At 34.6% G+C, this 25,014-nt stretch overlaps 1 protein-coding gene across 1 annotated transcript in view; it reads right to left on the bottom strand.

Annotated features, from left to right (window-relative positions):
• LOC113521353 (zinc transporter ZIP11) overlaps positions 1-25,014 on the bottom strand; it is a 71,550-nt gene that overhangs the window by 15,140 nt on the left and 31,396 nt on the right. The window contains exons 5-6 of the mRNA XM_026906875.3: positions 14,190-14,288; positions 1,013-1,171 (exon numbers count right to left, since the gene is read on the bottom strand). Of these exons, the coding sequence (XP_026762676.1) occupies positions 1,013-1,171; positions 14,190-14,288 (258 nt within the window). The remainder of the gene's footprint in view (positions 1-1,012; positions 1,172-14,189; positions 14,289-25,014) is intronic.

Raw genomic sequence — 25,014 nt, 5'->3', positions numbered from 1 at the left:
ACATCTTTAGATTATACTTCTAGGGTAAATTCAAGGTCTATCGCTGTTTTGAGTACGTACTTCTGTTATTTTTTTATGTTCAAATTGGCTATATTTAAATCTCATTTATATACGAAACGTTACTAAATATAATACAGTACACAATATTATACGATTTTTTTATATATATAGTAAAAGTGTAAATTGTACTTTTGATTTCTGATTTCGTAACACTTACTTAAAGTATATCGGTCATTCTTTAACAGCATTATCAATGTTTATAAATATTTTGTTTAACAAAAAACAAACTTTGTTGAATTAATATGTCATCAAAATAACAAAACGAATATTAAAAGATTGAAAAGAACATAATAGATTCTAAAAAAAGACATGTGTGTACTCGTAATATCCAAAATACGTATAATACAGTCAAGTGAGAATGAGCTCCTTTTTGAAATAGCTTACAAACTTCATACATAGTTATCATCATAGACAATAATACTAAAAACATTTTTAAATTATTCAACGTTTCATCATCACACTAAAGTGCATGTTTTTCTGAAGTTATACAATAGTGTACAGAGAGAGAATGATAGGATATGCATCCTGTCTTATTGATAGTCTGAATGTACTGAAGTTACATATCGGAAAATTTATAAATAAGATTATTATAGACGTCTGAATGGCATATTAAAATAATGTCAGAGGAAGGCTTTATACAAAGTCTGCATGGGTCGGACTCACCTATTTCTATCGACAAGCAACTAGCTTGAATTTTCTGTTTGAAGACTGAAAATGTGAAAGTACTCAAGTATTGTAACTCAAAATCTTCGTATCACAAAGGTCGACTATACGAAAGCGACGGCCTCTGATCTTGAAAGTGTTAACTAACTGCACATATGTATGTACAGATGCAATGATTACTAATAAGAAACTGAAGTACCTAATCGTATTACTACTACCTTTAACATACGATCATATTTATGAGAATTAGTAACTAATAGCTGAACCAAATATTTTAATATAAACTTACGACGCATTCGCTTCTGGTATGATGTCGTCGGCGACAACGTAGATCATAGCACCGGCAGCGAAGGCAAGCGCGTACGGTAGGGCGGGCTGCGCCGCTGCTACCGCTACCGCGCCTAGCACTCCAAACACGGGCTCCACCATGCCCGATAACTGGCCGTACCTGATAGAAAAAATATCCACAATTAATGAAATAATAACCTAAATAGCCATACCAACTGTTAACTCCACGTCCACTGCTGAATTAAAAATCACCCTTCATGAGAAGGGTTTTGCCAGTAGTTGCTATAATTGGTAATGAGTGAGTTGCGTGTTGGCAACCGCAATTAGGCTTTGATGATGTTTTAAGAGTGACGCTGCTGTCCATTCCTCGACAATTAAGTTCCCTTAGTCGCCTCTTACGACACCCGCGGAAAAGAAAGGAGTGGACCATTATCTGCAACGACCACACGACGATAAATTAAATAGGATACATTCTTTTAATGATAAGAATTACAAGCTGATGGTCTACCAGATGAAAAGTGGTAATCATCATCTGTAGATAGCATCATAAACATCACAGGCTACACTGTGGTTATCCTTCCTAAAGGCATAGAGACTTCGTATCTTATAATTATTCTATTATACATGCTTATTTCAAAACAAGACACATTTTATGAGCATGATTGGCTGATACATACATCATACTTTATGGAACATTTTGAAAGCATATCTGTCTCTAAAAATGACATACAAATATTTTAAAATAGATGAGAAATGTTCTTGCATTTTATTTATTCTTTAATTTGGTTTTCAAGAGTACATTGGAAAAGTAATACGTTGAGATTCCGTGGTGTTTATAAATTCCATATTTATTATATTAAATCCTTATTATTCGTATCACAAAAGTAACTTGTATAATTTATTGACAATTTACTATTAATTATTTCATTTGTGTTTTTACGGAGTACAGATTCGCAATTTACTTTTTAAAAGAAATGGATATGAACAAAAGTAGGTAATGAAGGTTTTGACCCCATTTATTGTTTTATGTTTACAGTTGGATACTTATATCATGAGCTCCACAGTCATAATAGAACTATATTACTGTAATACACTATTTTAGACATAAAAATTCAATGTAATCTAGATGGATATAAAAAGGTTTCAAAGTAACTTTCCTGTTATGAATACTTGTCCATGTTTATTTTCCTAAGAAGTAGATAACAATAGTGTGCGCCAATAACTTGTCATAAAGTGTTCAGTATCTGTTGATACTATGATATGGGATCTAAAGATTTTTAATGTGATAAAAGTAATATAAAACCAACATTAAAGTAAACACAATCGATTGCAATATAGAATTACTAAAATTGGTTCGAAACTGACAAAAGTATAGCGTAACATATACGAAAATACGCTGTGAAATTGCTAATATTTTCAATATTGAAAATGATAACGGATAATCACTTGAATTCGATGTAATGATGTTTCTCTGCTGAAAGTATAAATGACAATAAAGGACTATTAACTAATATTGTTGCTAAATATTTAATGTTATAGTTCTGGATATAACGCAACGTGATTTCATGTAAATAGTACTTACATCTAAATTGATTGTCATCGTTTCATTTAATTTCGACGAAAGTAAAATTGAAAGTCAATCATTTATTTACATAAATTTGGGTGAACATATATTTATATATACTTCAGAAAATATTCCATTGTAAATAGATAGACAAATAAATTGCGGCACTTTGAATAAAATTGAGACAAGCACACGAACTTGTGCTTTATCATTTATTTTGAGTTATTATTGTCCTATATGTCTTACATAATTAATTTAATTTAATGTTTGAAAGTTATTGGCTTTCATTGAAATATGAATGTTTTGAAGTCAGAGTTCATGTATAAATAGAAGTTATTCTTATTCAATAACAAAGCTGTTAATTAGATAAATCTTCCAGAATTAAGAGCAGACCAGGCAAGTGGTTGCGATGTTCATTTTAAACAGAACACAATGAGTACATGATAAATAATTATTATTTACATATCATTATTATTATTTTAGTACTTTGAATAGTTATGTTATTTGAGACATATAATATATAGCTCCGTCTGATGGTAATTGGTTACCGTACTTTATGGATGCCTGCAACCCCAGGGGTAATACGTGCGCGTTGTCAACGCTGAAGAAATCTTAATACGCCCATTTAAAGAGAACCATATAAGCCCATAATATTATTTTTACCGATAAATTTGGATAAAAGTTTCTTTGTTATTTTAATAGTACCTTTGATGATGTTTTAGTAGTACCTATTTACATAAGTTACTATGAATATAGTTTTGTTAAAATTAAATTCTGAAAAAACAAAGATATCGCGGTTCTTGTTCGAATGTACACGTGGTACACGTGTTTGAAAAAAAATCCGGGTTGAAATAATTTGGAATATTAAAATCATCTTAGGATTATCAAGTGTCAAAAATTATAGTACTACAGCATAATAAAAAGATTTTTACTTGATGACTTAATTTCGTTGATTAATGCAATATAGATTTTGGTCGTGAGGTGTCAGAGAAAACGTATCTACGTAGTAGTAGTCGGCTGCTTTCAGCGGTACGGAACTTCAAAAGGGCGTCGTGTCCAAAACGCCGATCACTGAGTTAAGTATCAGTGTGTTGTTAATTTTCACGTGTCCGGGTGGCGCGGGGTGGCGGGTTGCGGCGTGCGGTACGATGCCGAAAGAGGCCGCTAACGAATTGTTTTGGTGAAAGTGCGGGCCGGTGCCGCGACCACATTCCGATGAACTGGTCGAGGAGCCGCCGCTGTGGGAAACGCCGCCAGGGCCACCCCACACGACGAGCCGTAGCCCATACCTGGCGGCCGTTGCTGTCGACCAGCCTCACATACCACTATCCACTATACTATCATATTTTCAATACACAGGCACTAAGATAGCGGAGCCTTTCTAAAGTGCCAGTGAGGTGGGAGTATAATCAAAACGTTCCTACTGGAAAGGTAATTAAGAGTATTTTCCAGTTAATAACAATAACCATCAAGGGCACAGTAGTAGTGAGTGATAAAGATATATATAAACTTCTTAAGGGAGAGTTCTATTAGGTAAACTGAAAAAGGGTAACATATGGGCCTAAAAGCGATAGTTTCGAGCCTCCAGTACTGAATTGTCAGTTTGACTCGCCCGGTTAGTATGACAGGTCAAATATTTTATAATTTTTCAACCCATGTATCGTCAGGGGGAATGTTCAGATTCACTGATTGAATATTCTTTTAAAAGAATGCTAATATTGTGTATTTAGCCTTCTACACCGGAATTTCAACATAAAACTCTAAGAACAGAAGAGAAGAAAGAGCCTTTCCATCTAAAACAGTTTAAAACAGTAATGGAAGGTACATCATAGTGGTCATGAATTTATGTGTGAGGTTGGACTGTTTGTTCTGACACCTCATATAAGAGATTTCTTAATTCAGACTTGATGTTATAGCTTCTAATGGTCATCACGTTATTCATCCAAACATTAAATCTTATCTGACGTAAGAGCCTGTAACAGACCTGCATGAATAGTTATTTTTAATTTGATTAAATAAGAAATAAGTGTTGGCGATGATCTTAGATCAACAGAGCATGGAGAGGACGAACCAATGGCAACGGTCGCGGTACGATGGTGATGGCTGGGCAGCGGCTCTGCGGCAAGCGCGGGACGTGATGTTATGTTATCGCATGCATTATTCAGCGGGTGGCGAAAGCGGCAATTTGCGACAATATCCACTGATTCGGAGAATCGTCCGACTGTTGAGCCGCCGACAAGCAGTAAAACAGGATGCCCGTCACTCAATAGCCAAATGAATTTAAATAAAAGTTCAAACGTACAGAATATATTGTCTAATTATTTTAAGAATATTTCAGGTATGATTTCGATATTTGAATAACCAGAGGTTTTTAATTTGTCTGAACTTTTTTATATCTAAATTAACATGTTGCGACTAATAATGCTGTCGTTATTTTTTACAGGGCAAATAACTGCTTATTAGGTAACAAAATATTTTTACAACTATGTATATACACACGATTTCAAATCGTAAAATCAAATATTTCAATGTAAGGTATCTATGAAACATTTTGTAATTCATCAGCTTGACATCAGCTTTTTACAGAGCAAAATATAGTGATTTTGTAGTAATTTGTAGTGAACAAGTCCATATTGGAAAATTAAGTGTCAATAAAATGGCAACAATTCTTTACACGCATACAAGAGATATTTAAATAGTTTAATAGGCCAATTCGCGTTCGATTAACGTATCATTTGAACTAACCTGGAAAATCAATTTTCAACTTGGCACGGTTGACACGTGGATGTTCTGGGTTTTTATGGATGAAAATTGAATGGTAATCTCGCTTGCGCTATTGGTTTACGCTAGCTGGGTACTAATGAGGGATGTTAGATGACAATGAAGTCTGGTCAGTTGGCCCTTCGCAAAGGAAAATGTTCTGGGCTGTATTCTCAAAAGAGCTGAAGTATATTCTTTATGTGACACTACAGCATACCAAATTTGAAAATGGTGAATCGCTATGTATTGAGTATTGTATTGTAATAAAAACAAAAATTAACAAAAATTAAAAACAAAGATTAAGTAGTGATTACGAGAGAAAGATTTTGTATTAAAGGCGTCTGCTTGGGTAACCCTATCCCACTGGTGTTTCTGCAGTGAAACAGTTGTGCTTGTATAATTACGTTTCGGTTTGAAGGGTGAGATATGACAGCGTATAGAGGCATAACAACATAATTTTCAGGAATGGCAATGCACGAGGGATGTCATGACCGTCACAGTGTACTGTAATGTCCATGGTACCGTTCACATCTATAGGCGACCGTTACCACTTTCCATTAGGTGGACCGTCAGCTTGTGCTATTTTAAATTGCATATCTTAAGATCTCCAGGCTACAGTCAATCGTTGTCCAACTTAAATGTTGCAGCTAACACAATACACTTAAAATATATGATATCCATCATGTAAGGTATCACAGATTGTACAAGATTGTTCTATTAGATGTGCAAATTTTCGTGATGAGTAACGTCTGGAGCGAAATCTTACATCTTATTTAATATCTATTGGTTTTAAAATTGGCCTGTCCCACCAAGAACAGCAATATATTGGATTTATTTCCGACCAATATTCCCCGAGTCTATCCACAATTGAAGGGAAAGACAGATGGTGAATGATGATGGATGCCTTTGGTGAATGTTTCCTATCTTTATAGTCATTTCAACACATGCCGCTCACGAACTTCATCGCTTGCAAGGAACGACCTATTTATAATTGGTTAGTCCCATAGTTTTAAGAAAAAGGGTATCATATTTTTAAAAGTTAGGTATTGCACTATAAGCCCATGGAAAATATCCGCACGGATAGCCAGGACAACCATATTTATGGTTTATTTACCTTTATGCATGCTAGTTTTCGATAACCACGCACTATATTTTCCACTATCATGTACCGTAAAAATGTTATACAAGCTAAGTGCAACATTATTTCAATACGAATAAACATAGGATCTGTAAAGAGACCTATGGCGTTTATGAACTTTTTAGTCCACAACGCATCGGTGACTCTTATGATATTGTTAGTGTCGATGGACTACTTACTATCAGGTGAGCCGTATGCTCGTTTGCCTGCCATTTACTTAAAAAAAGTAAATGTTTATCAAGCACAATTTTTATTGAACCGTTATCTACTATTCCTAGACTTTGACTTACGTAGGCCATATTTGCCTAAAGAGACAAGTCACATGTAATTAAATTCCTAATTTATATGATAATATCCATATATTAGAAATGCTCGTTATTGATAATATAAATAGCCAAACAATAGATACTAGAACTGTCTTAACCTAACTTTAGAGTGAATTCCTCTTTTTAACAGTTTAAAACCATTGCATTGGAAGTATAATTATATTAATTAAAAGTTTATTAAAATCATTAAACTTTTAGGTGAACCACTCTATAACAATAGGTAGCAATACCATTCAAAGAAACGATGCAATATTTTCATTCTACTTTTGTTCATAAGGATGTGTTGATGAAAAGGTATAATTTTAGGTTCATTATTTCTGCAAGAGGTATATATAGTACAATGGTTGTTACAATTCCTTAAACATTTATGGTAATATTGCTAATCTAACTGATAAAATCAGTACTTTTCAAGTAAACAGAGACATAGAAAGAGGTGTTTGTAGTTTATTTACTCCTTCAATATTGTTATTGAGCAGTAATTACATGCATGTAAATTTCGAGACAAGTTTCGAGTTCATTTTGCCTTGTACATATTTTTTACTGTATGAAAACGGCACAAATACAAAGTCATTGATCAAAGAGGCAGTCGATCGAGCAGACTAGGAAGGTGTTCGAGAAGATTAGGCGCGGCAACGACGCAATATGCGCACCACAAACCGGCCACGATTGCGCACAACAGCGCCATCAAGGCTGGCAGCGCCTTCCGCGACCGCTTCTTCGGGGCCCGCGTTGCGGCAACGGCAGCTGTGGTCGCAATCGTTGCTCTCTCGATTTAATTATTTAACTCTGAAGGCCGATTGCCCGAGGCGGGCAGCGGGCGGTGCGCTGCGACTGGTCGGACGGGTGCGGTCCGGAAGAACGCGCAGACAGCGCGCCGCCGTCCGCTCGCCGCGCATACCACCAGACTCTACGGCACCGCAACGACACATCGCATACAGAGCTCACGCAACTCTAAAATTTCGAAATAGACGACTTTCTCGGCACCAGTTAGCAATGGCTAACTGACCACATAACTTTGTGACAAGAGCGGCCCCTCGACGCGCTGCGCGCGCTCTTTATCGAGTCTCGCTGACTCGGCACACCGACTAGCATCGTCATCCTACAAACTCCTAAATTCGGTTGTTGTTCGTATAGTATGAGTTATAGTCTAAAAAAAGATAACGTATACGAACTAGCTGAAATGTTCTGCAACATATTTATATGGTAGTTGATTAACAAAGACGGCGCCAACGCAGACGCGCTGATATGGGCAAGAAAAAAGATATTATACAAGATTACATGTAGTTATTAGATTAGTAAACGAATTGAATAAGTCATCTAACGAATGAGGCACCTATATGGTGCTTATGCGTGATGTTTTCTACGTCACTATGAGTCATGTGCGCATGCGATGAGAAACGTCGACTAGACGCATTGTCTACAACAATGGATCAGTACACTACCTGATCTGATTATGTCATATCGTAGAACAAAAAACTAATATGGACTATTCAAATTCGGTATAAAAAGTCATGAAATATTTATAGACATGAAAAGTACAGAAATCAATATTAGTCAACGTACCTAATGAGTCGTCGAACTAGGTACCATATATGTGGTTTAGATAGTGTTTACTTCGGATTTACCCGCATGATCTTATATCCAATTCCCGTGAAAATTTCGAGATATGTCTTCTTAGTGTTCGCTTACTTTACATAAAAAAATATTGGACAAAGTTTTACTGTTCTAAACATAGCAATTTTGGCTATACATAAATCAGTTAAAATTTACACCTGTTTCGATATTTCAGACAGGCTCGTCAGTTTTGAGTATTTACTATTCATGATTTGATACTAAATACAAACAATATTAAAAAAAATATTTCAAAAAAATCGCATTCTGTGTTAACAAACCAGTACGGATTCAACACAAAGGTAAACCCTCAAGTCATTGATTACCATAAAAAAAACAGTCGGATTGCTTCTAAAAGTGCCTTGTTTTTTAATTGTAAAGCATACGTCATATTTCAACCAAGCAATTTCGTCATTACTTATGAATAAATGTTAAAATTAAATTGCACAATGCTTAAAATGCTTGTCACCTTAGACTAAAACGTATATACTTTTCAGGACTCAGTTTATAATGACAAATAAACTGGTCAATGTAACAGAAAATGGTAACTATTATGTATGGACGGCACATTAATATCACTTATGTAATGTCCACGCTACCCCCCAGGCGTTGCCATTCCTAAGGACTAAGGTGTTATATCTCTATCCTCTATCTATATATACTACTCTATCTACTACTACAACTCTATCTATATACAGTATTTTTATTACCATATTACACATAAAACTCAGCCATATAAGCATATAGCTTGGTACAAGAACATTAGTAGAAGAGATCATGCAAACAACTTTTATACAAAGTCTCCCTCCAGTACTTAGAACAAATAATAATATACTCTTTAAAAATTACAAGTATATTTTGCTATGTACTCGTAAAACATAGCAACTGCTATCGAGTCATTAATATATACTAATAAACTCATTATTCTTATTTTAAAGCGCATCGATAAACGAGTGCATGTATTGATGTGTTACTAATTTCAATTAAGTTCTATTAAAATAAAAAACAAATATACAAGGGTGGGTAAAATCTAGCAATATCTATATCTTGACAAAGCGACAGAAGCAATGGAAAAAAAATCTATATGTTGTATATATAACATCGAACATATAATCAAAACAAACAAATCGAATATATAATATCGAAAAAGAACCAGCTAGTAATAAATGTAGTTATCCGACTGGTCTGGACGATATTGCAACGAAAGGTCATCAATGTCCAGAAGAACTCAATAGATTAATATAGGATATTACCTCTTACACAGATATAAGTGCTTGATGGAACAGAAATAAGCGAACGACTATATCTATGCAAATGAATTTGTATAGTCTCTGTTTGCTAAATTAATCCCTGTATTATTTATTTATTTATTGGTACATAGAAAGTACTACATATAGTTCGTAATTTTTTTAATGGATGATAATGAAATGGTGATCACGCCTGAGCTATCGGTATACACTGGCGGGGCACCAGTGAGGGATGATAGATGAGTATGAAATCTGGTCAGTTAGCCCATTGTGACGAATGCAAGAAGTATTAATCACAATGGTTTCCAGGGGGAACCGCGTCGACCTGACAGAGCTTACTAGCAATGGGGCTATTAGTCCACATTACTAACGATCCCTTTCCCCCCTATAGTTTGTATTAGGTAAACATAAATCTTATTAGACTGAACACTTAAATATTCTAAAAGGATTCGAAGTCCTATCTGTATCCAAAATGCACAGAGCCAACAACAGGGGTGGGGAGGGGGGAAGGGGGGTTGTTAGTTATGAGATCTAATGGCCCGTTCGCTAGCAATATACGCAACCAGGTCGACCTCTACGTGATCCCCCAGAAAACCATCGTGCTGAATTCCAAGTGTATTCATCACGATGGACTAACTGACCTATCTTTTCATCCGCACCTAACGTCACTCACTGGTGCCCCGTCAGTGTATACTAATAGCGCAGGCGGGGTTACCGTTCTACCATCACTTATTAAAAAAACAACGCCAGCACAGGTATGTAGCTAAGGGATACAAATTCTATTCAGTGAAAGTACATTTTTACGGGATTTGGGTTGATTCAGGATCTCATTTTCTATTAGAAAAAGTGAAAATTGTATATTGAATTTTAAAACATTCACGTATGCTTATGCCAAAAATAGATACATCGTAAACATCTTATAGTGTCATCAAGTCTGAAACTAAGGGATGCTTACACTACGGGTATTAGACATACTTAAATATATTATCTAAGGATACAGCAGTCCAATATATAAAAATATAAATACCAAAGTTTGTGATTCCCCAGAATCGAATTCGCACTTATCGGAACAATCTCATATACACATTTTGTACTTTCTATTATATTAGCGATATCGCTAGATATATAGAATATAACTTGTAAACTGTATAGACTCTAGAGCTAATTGAAGAAAAAAAAACAGAGCACGTCAAATTTAAAGATAGTGAAAGGGTTAGCCCTTTTTTCTATTTTTCATGCTCCAGGTAGCGCAAGAGGGACAGGTTATTTTCTAATTGCTCTAATAATTGGGTACGGTAAAAGCTTCTTGACAATTCATCCACTTTTCCTTGCAGAAAATCGTCTTTTGTATAAAGTCGGACCGCTTAGACTATGCAAAAATTGCGCTCATCAACAACATCTAAACAACGTAAAACTTTTTGAGTTAAATGCCCATCTACAAAATGACAGTTGTCTTTAATGTCGTTTTTCTTAAATAATGAATTCTTTAACTTGGACTACAAGTTATCCGAAATCTTGTATTCAGGTGCTGAGTTATTAAATTTGTCTCGATAAATATCTATCTAATGTAGTATTATTTTTGTGTGAAACAACAATTAATATGCAATCTTTGACAGAAAAATGTAGTCTCTGACAGAAGAGAAAAAATACTTAAATAATCCCTAGGAGTGGCAACGAACGGATTGCTGTAATGGCGTGCGGAGTGGCTGTAATGGTATTTTCATATCTGTACGCGTTGGACATCAATATTATAAATTTAGTAAAATTTTATTACTAGTGCTGAGTTAAAGAAAAGTTTTACTGGAGTGACACCAAAATTAGAAATAAGAGACAATAAAAAAATTATGGATTCAATAAGAGAAGTTTCAGTAAATGGACCATGCTGTAAGGTTATACGAAAAAACTGTTTGTAATTGAATCCCCTTCAAAGAAAATGTGTCGGCTCCAGTGGAATGCGACTCCTACCACCCTATATTTGTATTTATGAGAAGGCTGCAAACGCTTTCCCAGTGTTGGAGGAAGGGGGAGGAGGGATCCGCGATGCGGCGACGGCGCGAGACGGCGAGGGCACTTCTTGCCCAGGCTGCATTCCTCGCTCCTTGCATTCCGCACTGCAGACCTACTATTACTGCTTTTGAACTCTATATAATATTGATTGTCTTGATAGTAAAGCAGTTTTTAATGCGTAGTAAAACCTTTGGATGACTAAGACTTGAATTTCGACAGAATACAAACTTTTGTATTAATGCAGTAGTAGATATGTCAATTTGCATTGGCTTAGGCAGTTTTTATGTATTTATAAATATACATAATGTATATTAGAGTATATGTATTAATTATCTAATAACCATAAAACAAAGACTGCTCAATTTAGAACTTGATGACGTTGTATGAAATATCCAGAATTATTTATTTACAACCCATTAAGTCTTGAAATGTAACACTTACTGTGGTCAATCTACATTTAACGATCAAGTTCTGATTTGTTACATGATGAATTTATATGTAGACATCATCAGGTCATTTAAATGTACAGTCGCTAGTCTACGAAGAGCAGTAAAACTACCGATATAAAACTTCGTAGAAACTGTTCAAGTTAATAGCATAAACGTTGTATGAAAGTAAATCAGTTCAAATTTAATTAAACTCTCGTGTGAATATGAATTAATGAAATACGTGTAAGGCATTTAATAATTAACTAAAGAACTTTTGTAAACTAAGGGTTTAGAGATAGTGCGGCGCGGGCGCAGGGTGGCGCAGCGAGACGAGGTCGTTGTTCGACTCCCGCCCTCCTCCGCGTCAGGATTCCCACTCGAGCGCATTCCTATCGCTTCCACATAAACACGGACCACGCCACGCCACAACACACGAAAACGTAGAGGCGCCATACACGGAAAATAAATTCATAATAAAGTCATAAAATATTTAAGTATTATTTTAATTTTAATAAGACGCTTTAGTTTTATCGATGGCTCTTAAAAAGCATATACCGATTAAAAAGCTTTCGAGACCAATATTATTATTTACTCAATATTTGTTGTAGTATTTTTGCATTTTTATCTTTCATCATTTTTATGCTTGATATTTCTTTGACGATAACAATATTTTGGGGCGTTAATAATTACGTAAGTTTATTAGCCAAAGTAAGTAACACCAAGACAGGAGAAAAAAAATTCTATTTCAATAAAAGCATCAAATAAGTACAAGACAAGTTGTTCGGAACAACTGAAAAAATTAAGAATAAGTATAACTTCTTTTTCAATATACGACTATGATATCGAAATTAACTTTGACAATAGATTTTATATAAATAGGAAAAATAGCTATTTGAAAAGTACCCGCTGTCTACCTTTACTTGTATTTGTAACCCAAATACTTTAAGTGACAATATATAGCCAGCTACTTGACAGAGTATAAAAACACCTCGTGTCTAACGCGGTCATATTGAATTCTAAACTTACTGTTTTTATTAATATAATGAAAGAATTAATTTGATACTTTGAGAAATGTGAAAATGTTGATTATACTTCACTAAACGTTGGATATGGCATAAGAGAGAACAAAATGATTCTTGTGATCGTAAATTTGTCAATCCATCTCCTAAGCCTGTTTAATTAATGTTGATTACATTTCATATAGGTTTTTATTTACCTAACCATATTATATATTACTTCATTTCCACACTTGGACAAGACTGGAGATTTTTAGCTAGTAGTTACAAATTAATAAAGTTGCTCATTTGCTATTTACGCCGATAAAAGCCATATCCATATAATTTTAAATCGATGTATTAATACGTTAATAACAATTATAAAATAAAAAGAGTCAAGTAAGCATATCCATATCTTTAACAAGAGCAATGTGAATTTGTAGCTCGGTAGCGCGAGCGGCGCGGCGCCAGCGATTCCGAGAACACCATGGAATGCGACTATTTACAACTTTTACCTATTTGGTAACGTTTACAATGCGTGCACGTACTCCGCGCGAAGCAGATGTAACCTTTTGCTCTGACATTCTTATACCTTAACGAACAACGATATATGCACAGGCCAATAAATCGCAATGATTTGCTATAATCGATCGTGAAAATTACACAAGAAAAGATGAAAATGTTCGTTGGTATTTAAAGTGAACCGCTTTAGGTACTAAGAAGTAGTGTCCATTTAGTCGGCGTGATGTGTCGGCTCGCTGCGGCAATAGTCGCTAAATGAATTAGCCTGAACAGGAATGGGGTCGGCCAGTCTGGCTGCGTTGGCATCCGGCCTAACGACAAGCGCGGGCGCATTCTATACCCGCGCATGCCACTATCTAACTCGCGAGCACCGCCGCACACCACAAGACACTAAGTCCACAATAATATGAGATATCACTTATTGTACACAGTCCATATCAATTATAGACATAGATGAAAGAAACATAAAGGTAATTTTTAGAAATGTAATCTTAATTGTTCAATAAAATTTTGTTTTTAATACAGCTTTGGAATTTTCAAAGTTTGTTTTATAATACAATAACTACTAAATGATACTCACCAGAACGCTCTCCAAACGGAGAACCCAGCTGCTTGCAGCGGTAAACTGACTGCAAGTCCTTCCGGAAAGTTTTGGATGCCAATTCCCAGCGCCAAGGTTCTTTGGACAAAAGAATATAAAATTATTATAAATAATAATATATTAAATATGCATAAAAAAGGTGGAACTGAAACTAGCTACATATTTCTTTAAGAAATGCCTGAGTATTTCGAAACTGGAGGATCGGTTATCGGACTATATAGAGTGGCTAACGAAACACATATTGAAGAAAATATAGAAATAAAATAAAGTTGCTACTGAAAGCAGCTCTTCATTAGGTTTTCTTACCACACTATTGGAATTTTAAAATTTTATTAAGTAAAAAGAATACATGTGTCATCACTCATTTTCATCAATACGTTGTAAAAACGAAAAAAATAACCTTTTTATTTCGAGTACATACATATATTTTACATTACATTCTATGCAATAATATTTATAATTTGATGATTTTGGTGTAAATTGAGACAATAGACAAACATAAATATTTAAAATACAAGTCAAAATAATTTCATTATAAACTAATACTAATAATTAATAATAAACTCCTTGGTCATCAGACACATGGTGTGAAATACTGTCTTAAGAATAGGGTTACTTATTTTATTAATTATTTTATGATATATTGCTTTAGATTTCCGTAAAATAGACAATAAATCATTATCATCGAATAAAATCTGATTAGAAAAAAAAAAAACACATTCATCGTGCGAAGAAGAAAACTCGAGAAGAATCAAAAACTTATATCAAACCGCGTGACAATAGTTGATTCGTGCCCATACTCAGCAGTGGGTCATTAATGGATTGTTACGATGATCATATAGATGGATTGAATAACTATTTAATCTATTAAATAATACATTGATTAATAATATCGTCACTTTTAGTTTTATGTACTATTCTTTATTCTACTACATTGTATTATTGAAGAAGGAAGTAACAATTCGTAGCTCAAACTTTACTTAAAAGGAGGAAATTTTAAATTTAAATAATAGACAAGGATTAAATTTCAGTCCTTTTATATAAATTTAGATATGGTATTCCATATTTATCTCCTATCAATCCTCAAAATAAACAAAGAAAGGACTAAGAGAATAAACAATGCAAGTGAAGCAACACACTCGTGCAAGAAAAAAAATTAAAATTCAAAGTTATTCCGTGATATCACTAGAAGGTAATGTCTGTCTTATTCGGGCAGTCGGTCGTTATATAATGGGCCAATCTTTCATTTTCAGTGGGTGTCATAAGAAGCGACTAAAGTGTGTTTGCATGGCTGTGTTTCGTTTTGAAGGGTGGGATATGGCGTGAATTTGCTGGGTACAGTGGAATAACACCTGAGTCCTCAGGAATGGCAACGCATGAGGGGTATCATGGGCGAAACAGTATACTCTGTTATGTCTGCTCATATCTATAGGCGACGGTTACCACTTTCCATCAGGTGGGCCGTCAGCTTATTTGCCATTCTAAGTTGTATAAAACAAAAACTGCAGTTGCTAACCCAACCAAGCGTGGCAACTAGTGGCAACCCCCTTCTCCTCCTTATAGGGGAGGGCTACGTTCAGAAATGGACAATTAACGGCTCATATGATAATGTTTGAGTCGATAGATATTTTTTATGGTTGGATGGATTATAATTTGAATTACTTTAGATAACATATACATCTAGGAAATGTTAATAATTGGCTATTGCATAATAGTAAATTCAATACCGTCATACTATCTCTAAAACTAAAATTGCTAAACTAGACCTTTATACGGATAGTTTCAAAGAATCTTGCTTCAGAATCAACTACAATGCTTACATTATTGTTGCTTGCTTTTTTCGTATTAAAATTGAATTTTTGAAAAAATTAAAAAAAATATTTATTAAGTACTAACTATTGCCCGTGGTTTCACTCGTGCGTAAGTGTTAGTAATAGATAAATAGTTGTGATTTCAAAATAAAGAGCATGAAATTTCATCCCCTTTTTTTAAGTTCCATTAAAAAAAAACGACGAATTACGTAAGTGTTCATTTTTGCTGAGAAATTACATTTTTATGTTCTTACTCCAAAAATGACGTACTTCCCATATCCCTTCAATCCTTACTTTACCCTCTTATTTTTAAAAATGAAGAAATACATATTTATTTCTAACTAGAAGCTTGTATATGAAATTTCATACTTAACTTTGAAAATGACGGGTTTCCATTCAATAATTCATCCCTTACTGTACCCTTTTAGGGGTAGAATTTCTAAAAATCATTTCCTACTGTATGTTAACATAAGAAAATGGATCAACTGTTAAAATCTCCAGTTTTAAACCCTATCGTTTAGGTTGATTTCCATACTCATATACTTATTATTCTGATGCTATATACTATATTTAAATATACGATACGATAATATCCACTCTCTTTTTCATATCATTTACGATTTACATTTAAACAAAAATAAAACGAACAGATTCAACTAAAACCTAACAATGCACATTGACAGACTATATGTAAAATGGTTATTAAAACAATGTTTTTGTATGCTAATTGAGTTTATATCTATTTTCGTTTTTAAGCATCTCCAAAATGTCAATGAACATACCATCCAGAAGTTTGAAACAATCTCTGCTTATTTCCATTAATAATGAATGTACGAAACACCTATATTATTTCAAACTCTTCATAGGGTGTTTGAAAAATATATGATTCTTAAAGCGTACGAAACGAAATTATCTACAATTATTATAGCAATTTAAGATAGAACAGTCTTATTTATTTAGTATTATTCATGTATATTATTCATATTCATATGCATGATACACAGCCACTGTGCATGCATCATGTAATGCACTGTAAATGTAGAATTGATTCTCTTTTGAGGTTTCCCCCTGCGTTGCTAGTAAGCTGCTGGCCTCTTATATTAGACTTCATAAAAGACGGATTGCTAGATCCGCCTCGTGATACAAATATTCATATATAATGAAAATAACTCATTAGGTGGACTGGTTTTTTTTAATGGATAATAATGGAATAGTAACGTAGTAAAAATGAAATAGGCTGACGAGGCACCAGCGAATGATAATAGGTGAGAATAGAAGCAGGTCAGTTGGCTCATCGAAAACAATTCAGCAACAAATGAATATAATAGTTTCCAGGAGAACCGCAAGGACGTCGACATGTTAGTTGCTAGCCCCCATTACTAACAATAACTTCTACCTCCTGGTGGCTGCATCTGTCGCCCTAATAAAACTTATAAAACCTCTTCAACCGAGTGAAGCGCTGAATTACTGGCAAGAGACGGGTCAGGCGCAGAAATCCTGGCTTCGCCACATCCCAGAGTAGATGGACATTGCGAATGCTACTGAACTGTTCCAACTTACAAGACAAGAGACAAGGATAGATTCCGTAAGCCGATAGTCAACCTTCACTGCAAAGGCACTACAAGAAGAAGAAGAAGCGTTAAGAGCTCGTTAAAGATTTGAAGTATTCTTAAATAACCCATCTATGTACTAGTTTAAATGGATGTGTTTGTCTAGACCTGAAGTTGTATTTAGATATATATGAAGTACAGGGGCGGACGCGGGCAGCCGCCCACACCACAGCGACTCTCTATTATGGTTTTTGCGACATTGCCATAACTGGTAGAGCACTCGATAAAAGCTGTTGTAATCAATGTTACATATGTTATAAGGTGACTAAGCAACTAATGTGCATATATACGAGTGTATACTGTGTATGTAGGTTTAGTTTTAAAATGTCTTGTAGCATCTCCTTTATTTCTCGTAATCCCAAATTAAGAAAAGTACGTAATAGAAAAAAAACATATTTCATAATGGATCAATCTAAAGACTAGATTAAGTCATATATACGCATATTAATCAATATAATTACCAACAGATAACATATAAATAGTATTTTGGTTCTAAATTAAGTACATACATATCCAATTATTAATAAACCCTTTAATTTTTTATAATTCCTAAATCGAGATCAGCTACAAAGATATATTTGTATAGATAGAGTACAATGTCTACACCAGAATAAACTCTTATGACGTGTTAAACTAATAATCGCGAAATAACACTCTTATTAAGCTACGAGTGTCTATTGAAATGTTGTATTTTTAGAGTAGAAAAATATTTGAAAATTTCAAAATTAAACTAGTAGTAGCAATACTTGTAATGGACATCTTCTTTCGCCATTATTGCCATACGACGGTATATATGTTTTCAAATATCACAAAATGTTTTACAACAAAAGCACTCAAGTAAGAGTACGATAATTTTTATACTGGGATTACTTCGGATGCGTTGGTAAATGAAAATTACGACAAGTAGGCTTCTTATTCATTAAAAGTTCACCAAGATAATATTAATATTCGGCTACTAGTTATATCTGCGATTTTGTTCACGTGATTGGGATATGTTCAACGACCGGGATAAGAAGTAGCCTATGCGCTTCTCCATCCCAAGTAGTGCCTATAAGTATACTAAATTATATAGTGATTTGTTAAGCCTGCAAGGTGTCATGAACCAGCGAACTCATTTTCACAAATATAAAATTAAAAAATATTGTTCCAGTCCCAGAAGTTATTCCTAGTACAATATAATGCAATCTAAATTTACTGTATAATCTGTGATTATAACAATTGTACTAACCTATTATTGTGAAGAAAAATAAACCATTATATTATTATAGAAAAAGTATACATTTTGCTCCTTTCCATAAGAAACAAGTATTATATATGTAAGGAGTACTCAATATAGATGATTTATGAATTAAAAAACGATCAAAAAACTGAAATACACATGAACAGTGTAGTAGCAATAGTATTTCTATAGATAAGAGCATTCCCTTGCACCTGCCAGTCCACTCCCTGCGCCGTTCGCTGGCACTCTAAGAATGCGCCTAACTGTACAGACTCCATTGCCGTTAAACGCAACTGACTGTTCTCGTAACGAAAGGTTACACTTTAGTAACGATTTACCAGAGGGAGACTTTGTACAAAAGTCGATTGCTTGGGTACCTCTGTCCCATTCGTGTTTCAACCGTACTGCAGCTGTGTTTGCATGGCTGTGTTTGGGTTTGAAGGGTAGGATATGGCGTGAATTTACTGGGTACAGAGGAATAACACCTGAGTCCTCAGGAATGGTAACGCATGGGGGGTATCATGGGCGAAACAGTATACTCTGTTATGTCCATGATACTGCTCATGCCTATAGGCGATGGTTACTACTTTCCATCAGGTGGGCCGTCAGCTTGTTTCCCATTCTAAGTTGTTTAAAAAAAAAAAGATTACATAACAATATAAAATTTGTACAATTAATAGAAAAATATCCATAGTTGTAGTATGAACATTGAATACCAATCGTAGCCATTTTATTTTAATTAACAATTATTTAAAAATATTTTATTAATTCACAGTATAAAACTCGGTACTAACCTAATGAGGAACATTCATTAATACAATACATACAATACACAGTTATACCTATGTAAAACCTACAATTACTTTGGCAACCAAAAACATACTTTGTAACTACTAATAGCAGCGTAAATGGACGGCAAGGGAATTCCTGTTAAAATGGTTAACTTAATAAACATGCATGTCGGCGCGGAGCCTTTGAGCTCGGTGAAAGCTGTCCGTTATGAGGAGCGCGTGCGCCGAGCAGTCGACCGACCACCGCTGATCAATTGAGTAAAATCTTACTGTAAGAATGACGGCTATATTTACGAAACTTTTGTTGATTTAACATTACATTTAAAGATAAATGTCCTGAATAATCTACCCATTAACAGCAGGAAATACTAGGCATTGAAACTTTGCACAAAATTTACTATATTTGACAAAGGCATCTGTAAGAAAGCTTTCTGATATTACCTCTATGGATGAAAAACATCTGTTAGGGCGCAAGCAAAGGCCCAGAATGCTTCTAATAATAGGAGATAATGTAGTTCTAATAATTTTGTTGCATTTTCTCAAATTATGAAAATAATTAAAGAAGAAGCAGAAACAGAAACGAAATAGATAAATCACAAGCACCAAATATACATGCGTTCAAATATTTAATCACACACTCAGGGTTGGCACCACTCTAAAAGTAATTCTTGTTCAAAGTGCTGCGAGTGTAGTGATTGTAGTAGTGCTGCATTAAGAAGATAGTATATTCAACCCAGTACGAGTACTTATAGGTACATCACTAAAATCGAACTTTGTTTATAGCCTCGTAAATTTGTATGTAAACTATCTACGGTGTTCATACAAATTCACGAAGCCAATTATATTACCTGCGGATCTAAACATTTATACACCCCGTGAAAATAGAGTTACTTTTCAATGAAAATATAACTCAGAGGATGGTTCAAGCTTTCACGAAGTAATATTTTTATACCACCACCTCCACATCTGGGTATATATTACTAAAGTCTTAAAAGGTTAAACTAACTAAACAGTTCTACAGATTCGACAGAATTCATTAGAGTTCTATTGACAATAAAACTGGTTCGCCAATACCTAGGTTCTAAAAAGTATTTTCATCTCTAGCAATAAGAAAATGAAATACAATCCACACTCCAAATTCTATATACCCTCAGTTCCAGTTTAACCAGTTTTATGACCTCTTAGAGGTATAATATCATCTTTTTACAATTTTTACTCTTCTACCTGCAAGATGGTAAGATCACTAAAAGATTTCATATATGTAAGTTTAAGCGAGAAGGTATGATAGAAAACACAAGTCTACTAAATGAACTTATGGTAAATGAGAAGTCCGCCCTGGATTACCTAAATGATAAAAACAAAGCAATAATAATAAAAGAGTGATAGAATTACAGATTCTTAAATAAAATGGCAAAATTAATTTTCGTTTCTTAGTGAGTTAGCAAATACCCAAAATGGTTTTTGAAATTTTATACATATCAAATACATCCTTTTATATACTAATATTATAAAATTCATTAAAAATCAAAATGTATTTCACTAGAAACTAAACAATGCCCCTTGCAGTGTACAAACGTGTTTCGTTGTGTAGTTGGCATTGTACACTGTGGGGTACATAGTTTTTCTCAAAATCTGGAAGACCTGGATTTTTTTCTATTTTATGTAAGATACATATAAACAACTCAAATTTAGAATCAAAAATGTTAAAATATATTATGCTAATTTAAGGGTTAAAAGACACTATTTACTACTTGTATAAAAGTGTCGTCCTCTGACGTTAAGACTTTCTATGCCGCCTTCGTTATACAGATACGCCTCTGACGTAGCTTACCGAAAGACAGCTTTACATGCCCTCCGAGGTACGACGCCACTGATAACCATGTTTAAAAATTACTCTAATCCTAAAGAAGGTCCTACAAGAACGAGAAAATAACATGTTTTTGCAGGCGAAGCCGTGGGAAACAGGTAATCATAAAATAAATTAGTAATTTTAGTCATATAAATCGATTCTTGGAATACGAAAAAAAACTGTTTTCTATGATGCCTATAGCCAAGACCAACTGGTTACGCTTAATTGTAAATTCAAATCGGCTTTGTCGGTACAAAGCCGGTACTATAACGGTCAGTTTTAAAGCTATCTAGGAAACTATGTAAATAAAAGTTAAGCTATATAAGTACAATAAAAATTTTAAATTATAACTTAAACAGTGCTAACAGAAAAAAGTCATCTAACGCTTCAGCGCTTTAACTATGTCACGGAAACGGCTCCGGCTCGCAGCTTATTATGTCAACCGATATCTATAGAAATTTTATAAGTGAATGGAGTAACGCTGACTCCGGATACATCCGAATTCCAATTACATCACAGACGAGTCCATTTCACTTTCCGACCTACCCGGAAATGAATTCCTAAGCACGAGCATACGGCGCGGCCGAATTTTTAGCGATACGAGCTAAATCCGACCGTATGCACCGGTACTGTAGAGGTCTCTGTGTAACTTGCTGCAGAAAGTCTCCAAGGCACGCACAAAACGCCGAAGCGGATGTCAATGTTGAAAACTGGCAATCGAAAAGTGACTTAGTTTTCGAGTGTTAGAGTGTAGAATGTCACATCCATTCCAAAGACACTCGCGAAAGTAGTCGCAACTTTCACGACACGATGGGAGCGCAAGAGGCGGCTGCGCGGGGCCCTGCCGACGGCCCATTGACGACACCGTGACCTACATACCGGCACTCCATTCATGCCGCGGCCTCGCGATGTGGTGAGCGAACGCAGGACTCTAAGCCTGAACAATTGCCACTGTCACACTGGAATTTCCATCGATCACTTGCACAACCTTGTGTCTGCCGTTGTCGTAATCGGACCTACGCGGCAGAGACGAGGTCGCCAGCTGCAACCATCACCACACTTGTTCAATTAGAGCCTTCCAATAATATGCGCAACCAACTAAAACGGTGTAGTCTCATAGCTAGTATAATTTAGACAGATCATATATCATCTACAAGTAAAAAATAAACATGAACAGTCACTTTCTGGTCAACGTTTGAGTGAACATTTTTAACTTTTAACTATTGATTTAAAAGTAATTTGACTCGAAGGTATAAACAGTTAGTTTAAATGAATTATGAACTTAATTGATATGGTGTGAAACATTTGGGAAGTCAAGTGTCATCTAACAAAGGCCGAGTACACAGACTCGCATGTCCGTGATCACTGGTGGATTAATCGTGAGAAACACATGTTACTCACACGTCCCAATTCTAATACTTGGATACTTCATATACTTAATGTTCACACCATTTGACAAGCACGGTTACATACATACGCTGTTAATGAGTGCCTATTGCTAAATTAGAAATCTTTTAACGTGCCATTGTAATTGACGACAAAACGTTCTTTTGTTTTTATATGTTGCGGTTAACATATCACATAATTTTTGATATAAATGTGTTGTGGTTTGGATAGTGTAAATTTAGTTACATTTTTTTTTTGAGAAATATTTATTTTGAAACTAAAATAATTTAGTAATATAATTATTAAACTTTATGAAATATTTTATAACATTTCATTAGAGTTAAACATTTCACAAATGTATTATGGTATTTTTAAGTGCATAAATATTTAGTAGTTATTTATTTTCAAATTTAAAAAAAAATTGTACTCTCATAAAAATGTAACATCTTTTGCGAATTCCTGATGAACCTATGCATTTTCGATGTTATACCACATATAAAAATGAAAATACTTTCAAATCTTGTTGTTCTATTTAATTAACATTAAAATTATGCCTTTTGTGCCTTTGAAAAAGTCTAATGCCCAATGCCGCATAGCGTAGTGCCTTCGAAATATTTGCAACCAGAAGTATGGCATTCAGTATGGATCGAGATATACGGAGACAAGTATCCAACCTTGGAATTAGCAACGAGAATGTCGACGTGTCTTTGTACTCAATATGCGGTGGTAGATGAAGTGGCAATGCGAGGTGGTTGCGTTAGGTATTGCAGGCGGGGGGAGAGGGGGCTGACAGTCGCGGTCGGTTCGGGGGCGGTGCGGGATGAGGGGCGGAGTGGGGCGCCGGCTGCCAGACAGCGGGGCTCCGCATGGGAGGCTACAGCAATCTCTTGCACCGCTCGCTATTCGCCGCCGTCGTCGCGACTGCTTCGCGAAAGTTGCTCCACTTTAATTAAAAATGCATTTTATTTGTAATGAATCAATTATGTCACTATTTTATTAACTTTTCTCTTAATTTCGATATAAATGATATTAAAGGAAATAAAAAAGCATACAAGTAAGTACATACTAAACTAATTATTATTTCTTTATGAATAATAATAGTAATAACAATAAGGAACGGGTGATAATGAGTTACGCGTGGGCGAAACCGTGGGAAACGGTTGTTGTGTTGACTAAGCTATCAACGCAAACATTAAGTAAATTGGGTCAAAATCATAAAATTTTAAAGAAATACCTATACATTGTTATTTATATGAAAATAAACACATATTTTAAATATATTTTATATTAAAAGTTTTTGTCACAAATTTGTCGAAATTGTCACAAGAAATAACAAATTATACGCAGACCAAGCCGAGATACTTAAATCGGGTAAATTACTCGGCTTGTAAAAGGAAATACTGAGTTCTACTAGATCAATGTGCCGGGGTGAACTCTAATAGGCAGGTATATTGTATACATTCATCCCAATTTAAAATGGAGACCAAAATTCGCAGTATTTCTGGGTTTAAATTAAAATCTATCAATTTAGATCTTTAAAATTTCTTTACCCAAACCTAACCGTACCCACATAACCCCATGAATAAATTAATTGACCCACTGAATAAGTCATTACAACTACAAGCACACTTAAATAGAAAAACCTGATGCATCTACACAATTTACATAAAGAAATGAAAGATTCCCTGATGATAAAATTAAAATTATTTAACCAAAAACAAAGTTGGTTTATCAACTAAATACATCAAAGATTGCTGATTTTTAAACGACTTCCAAAAGGAGTTCTAAATTCGTATAAAATATTTCGTGTATGTGTGTGACTTGTGTTGGACATGTATTAATTTTGTCACGACATAAGTTTATGTTTTTTAATGTAGCAAAATCTACTTTTTAACTTCTGATAATGATATCTCAACACTGAACTTCTTCCATAAATACAATTATTTTGTTTAAAAAAGTCGATCCATGCTGATAACTTCGGACAGTTCAATGTAGACATTAAAATGAAGATTTGTATTCAGCAGTGAACAGTGAATTTTTGAAGTAGTGGTGATGACGGGATATTTTAGATTATAACATTATTATGCTATAATTTAAGGCTAAAGCAGGTATCTAATTCGGATAACAGTTAAAAAAAT

Source organism: Galleria mellonella, unplaced genomic scaffold (assembly GCF_026898425.1).
Source record: "Galleria mellonella isolate WM207_F2 unplaced genomic scaffold, CSIRO_AGI_GalMel_v1 utg55, whole genome shotgun sequence".
NCBI lineage: Eukaryota > Metazoa > Arthropoda > Insecta > Lepidoptera > Pyralidae > Galleria > Galleria mellonella.
Note: the sequence above shows the minus strand (reverse complement) of the source record. Positions and strands in the feature narration are given on the sequence as shown.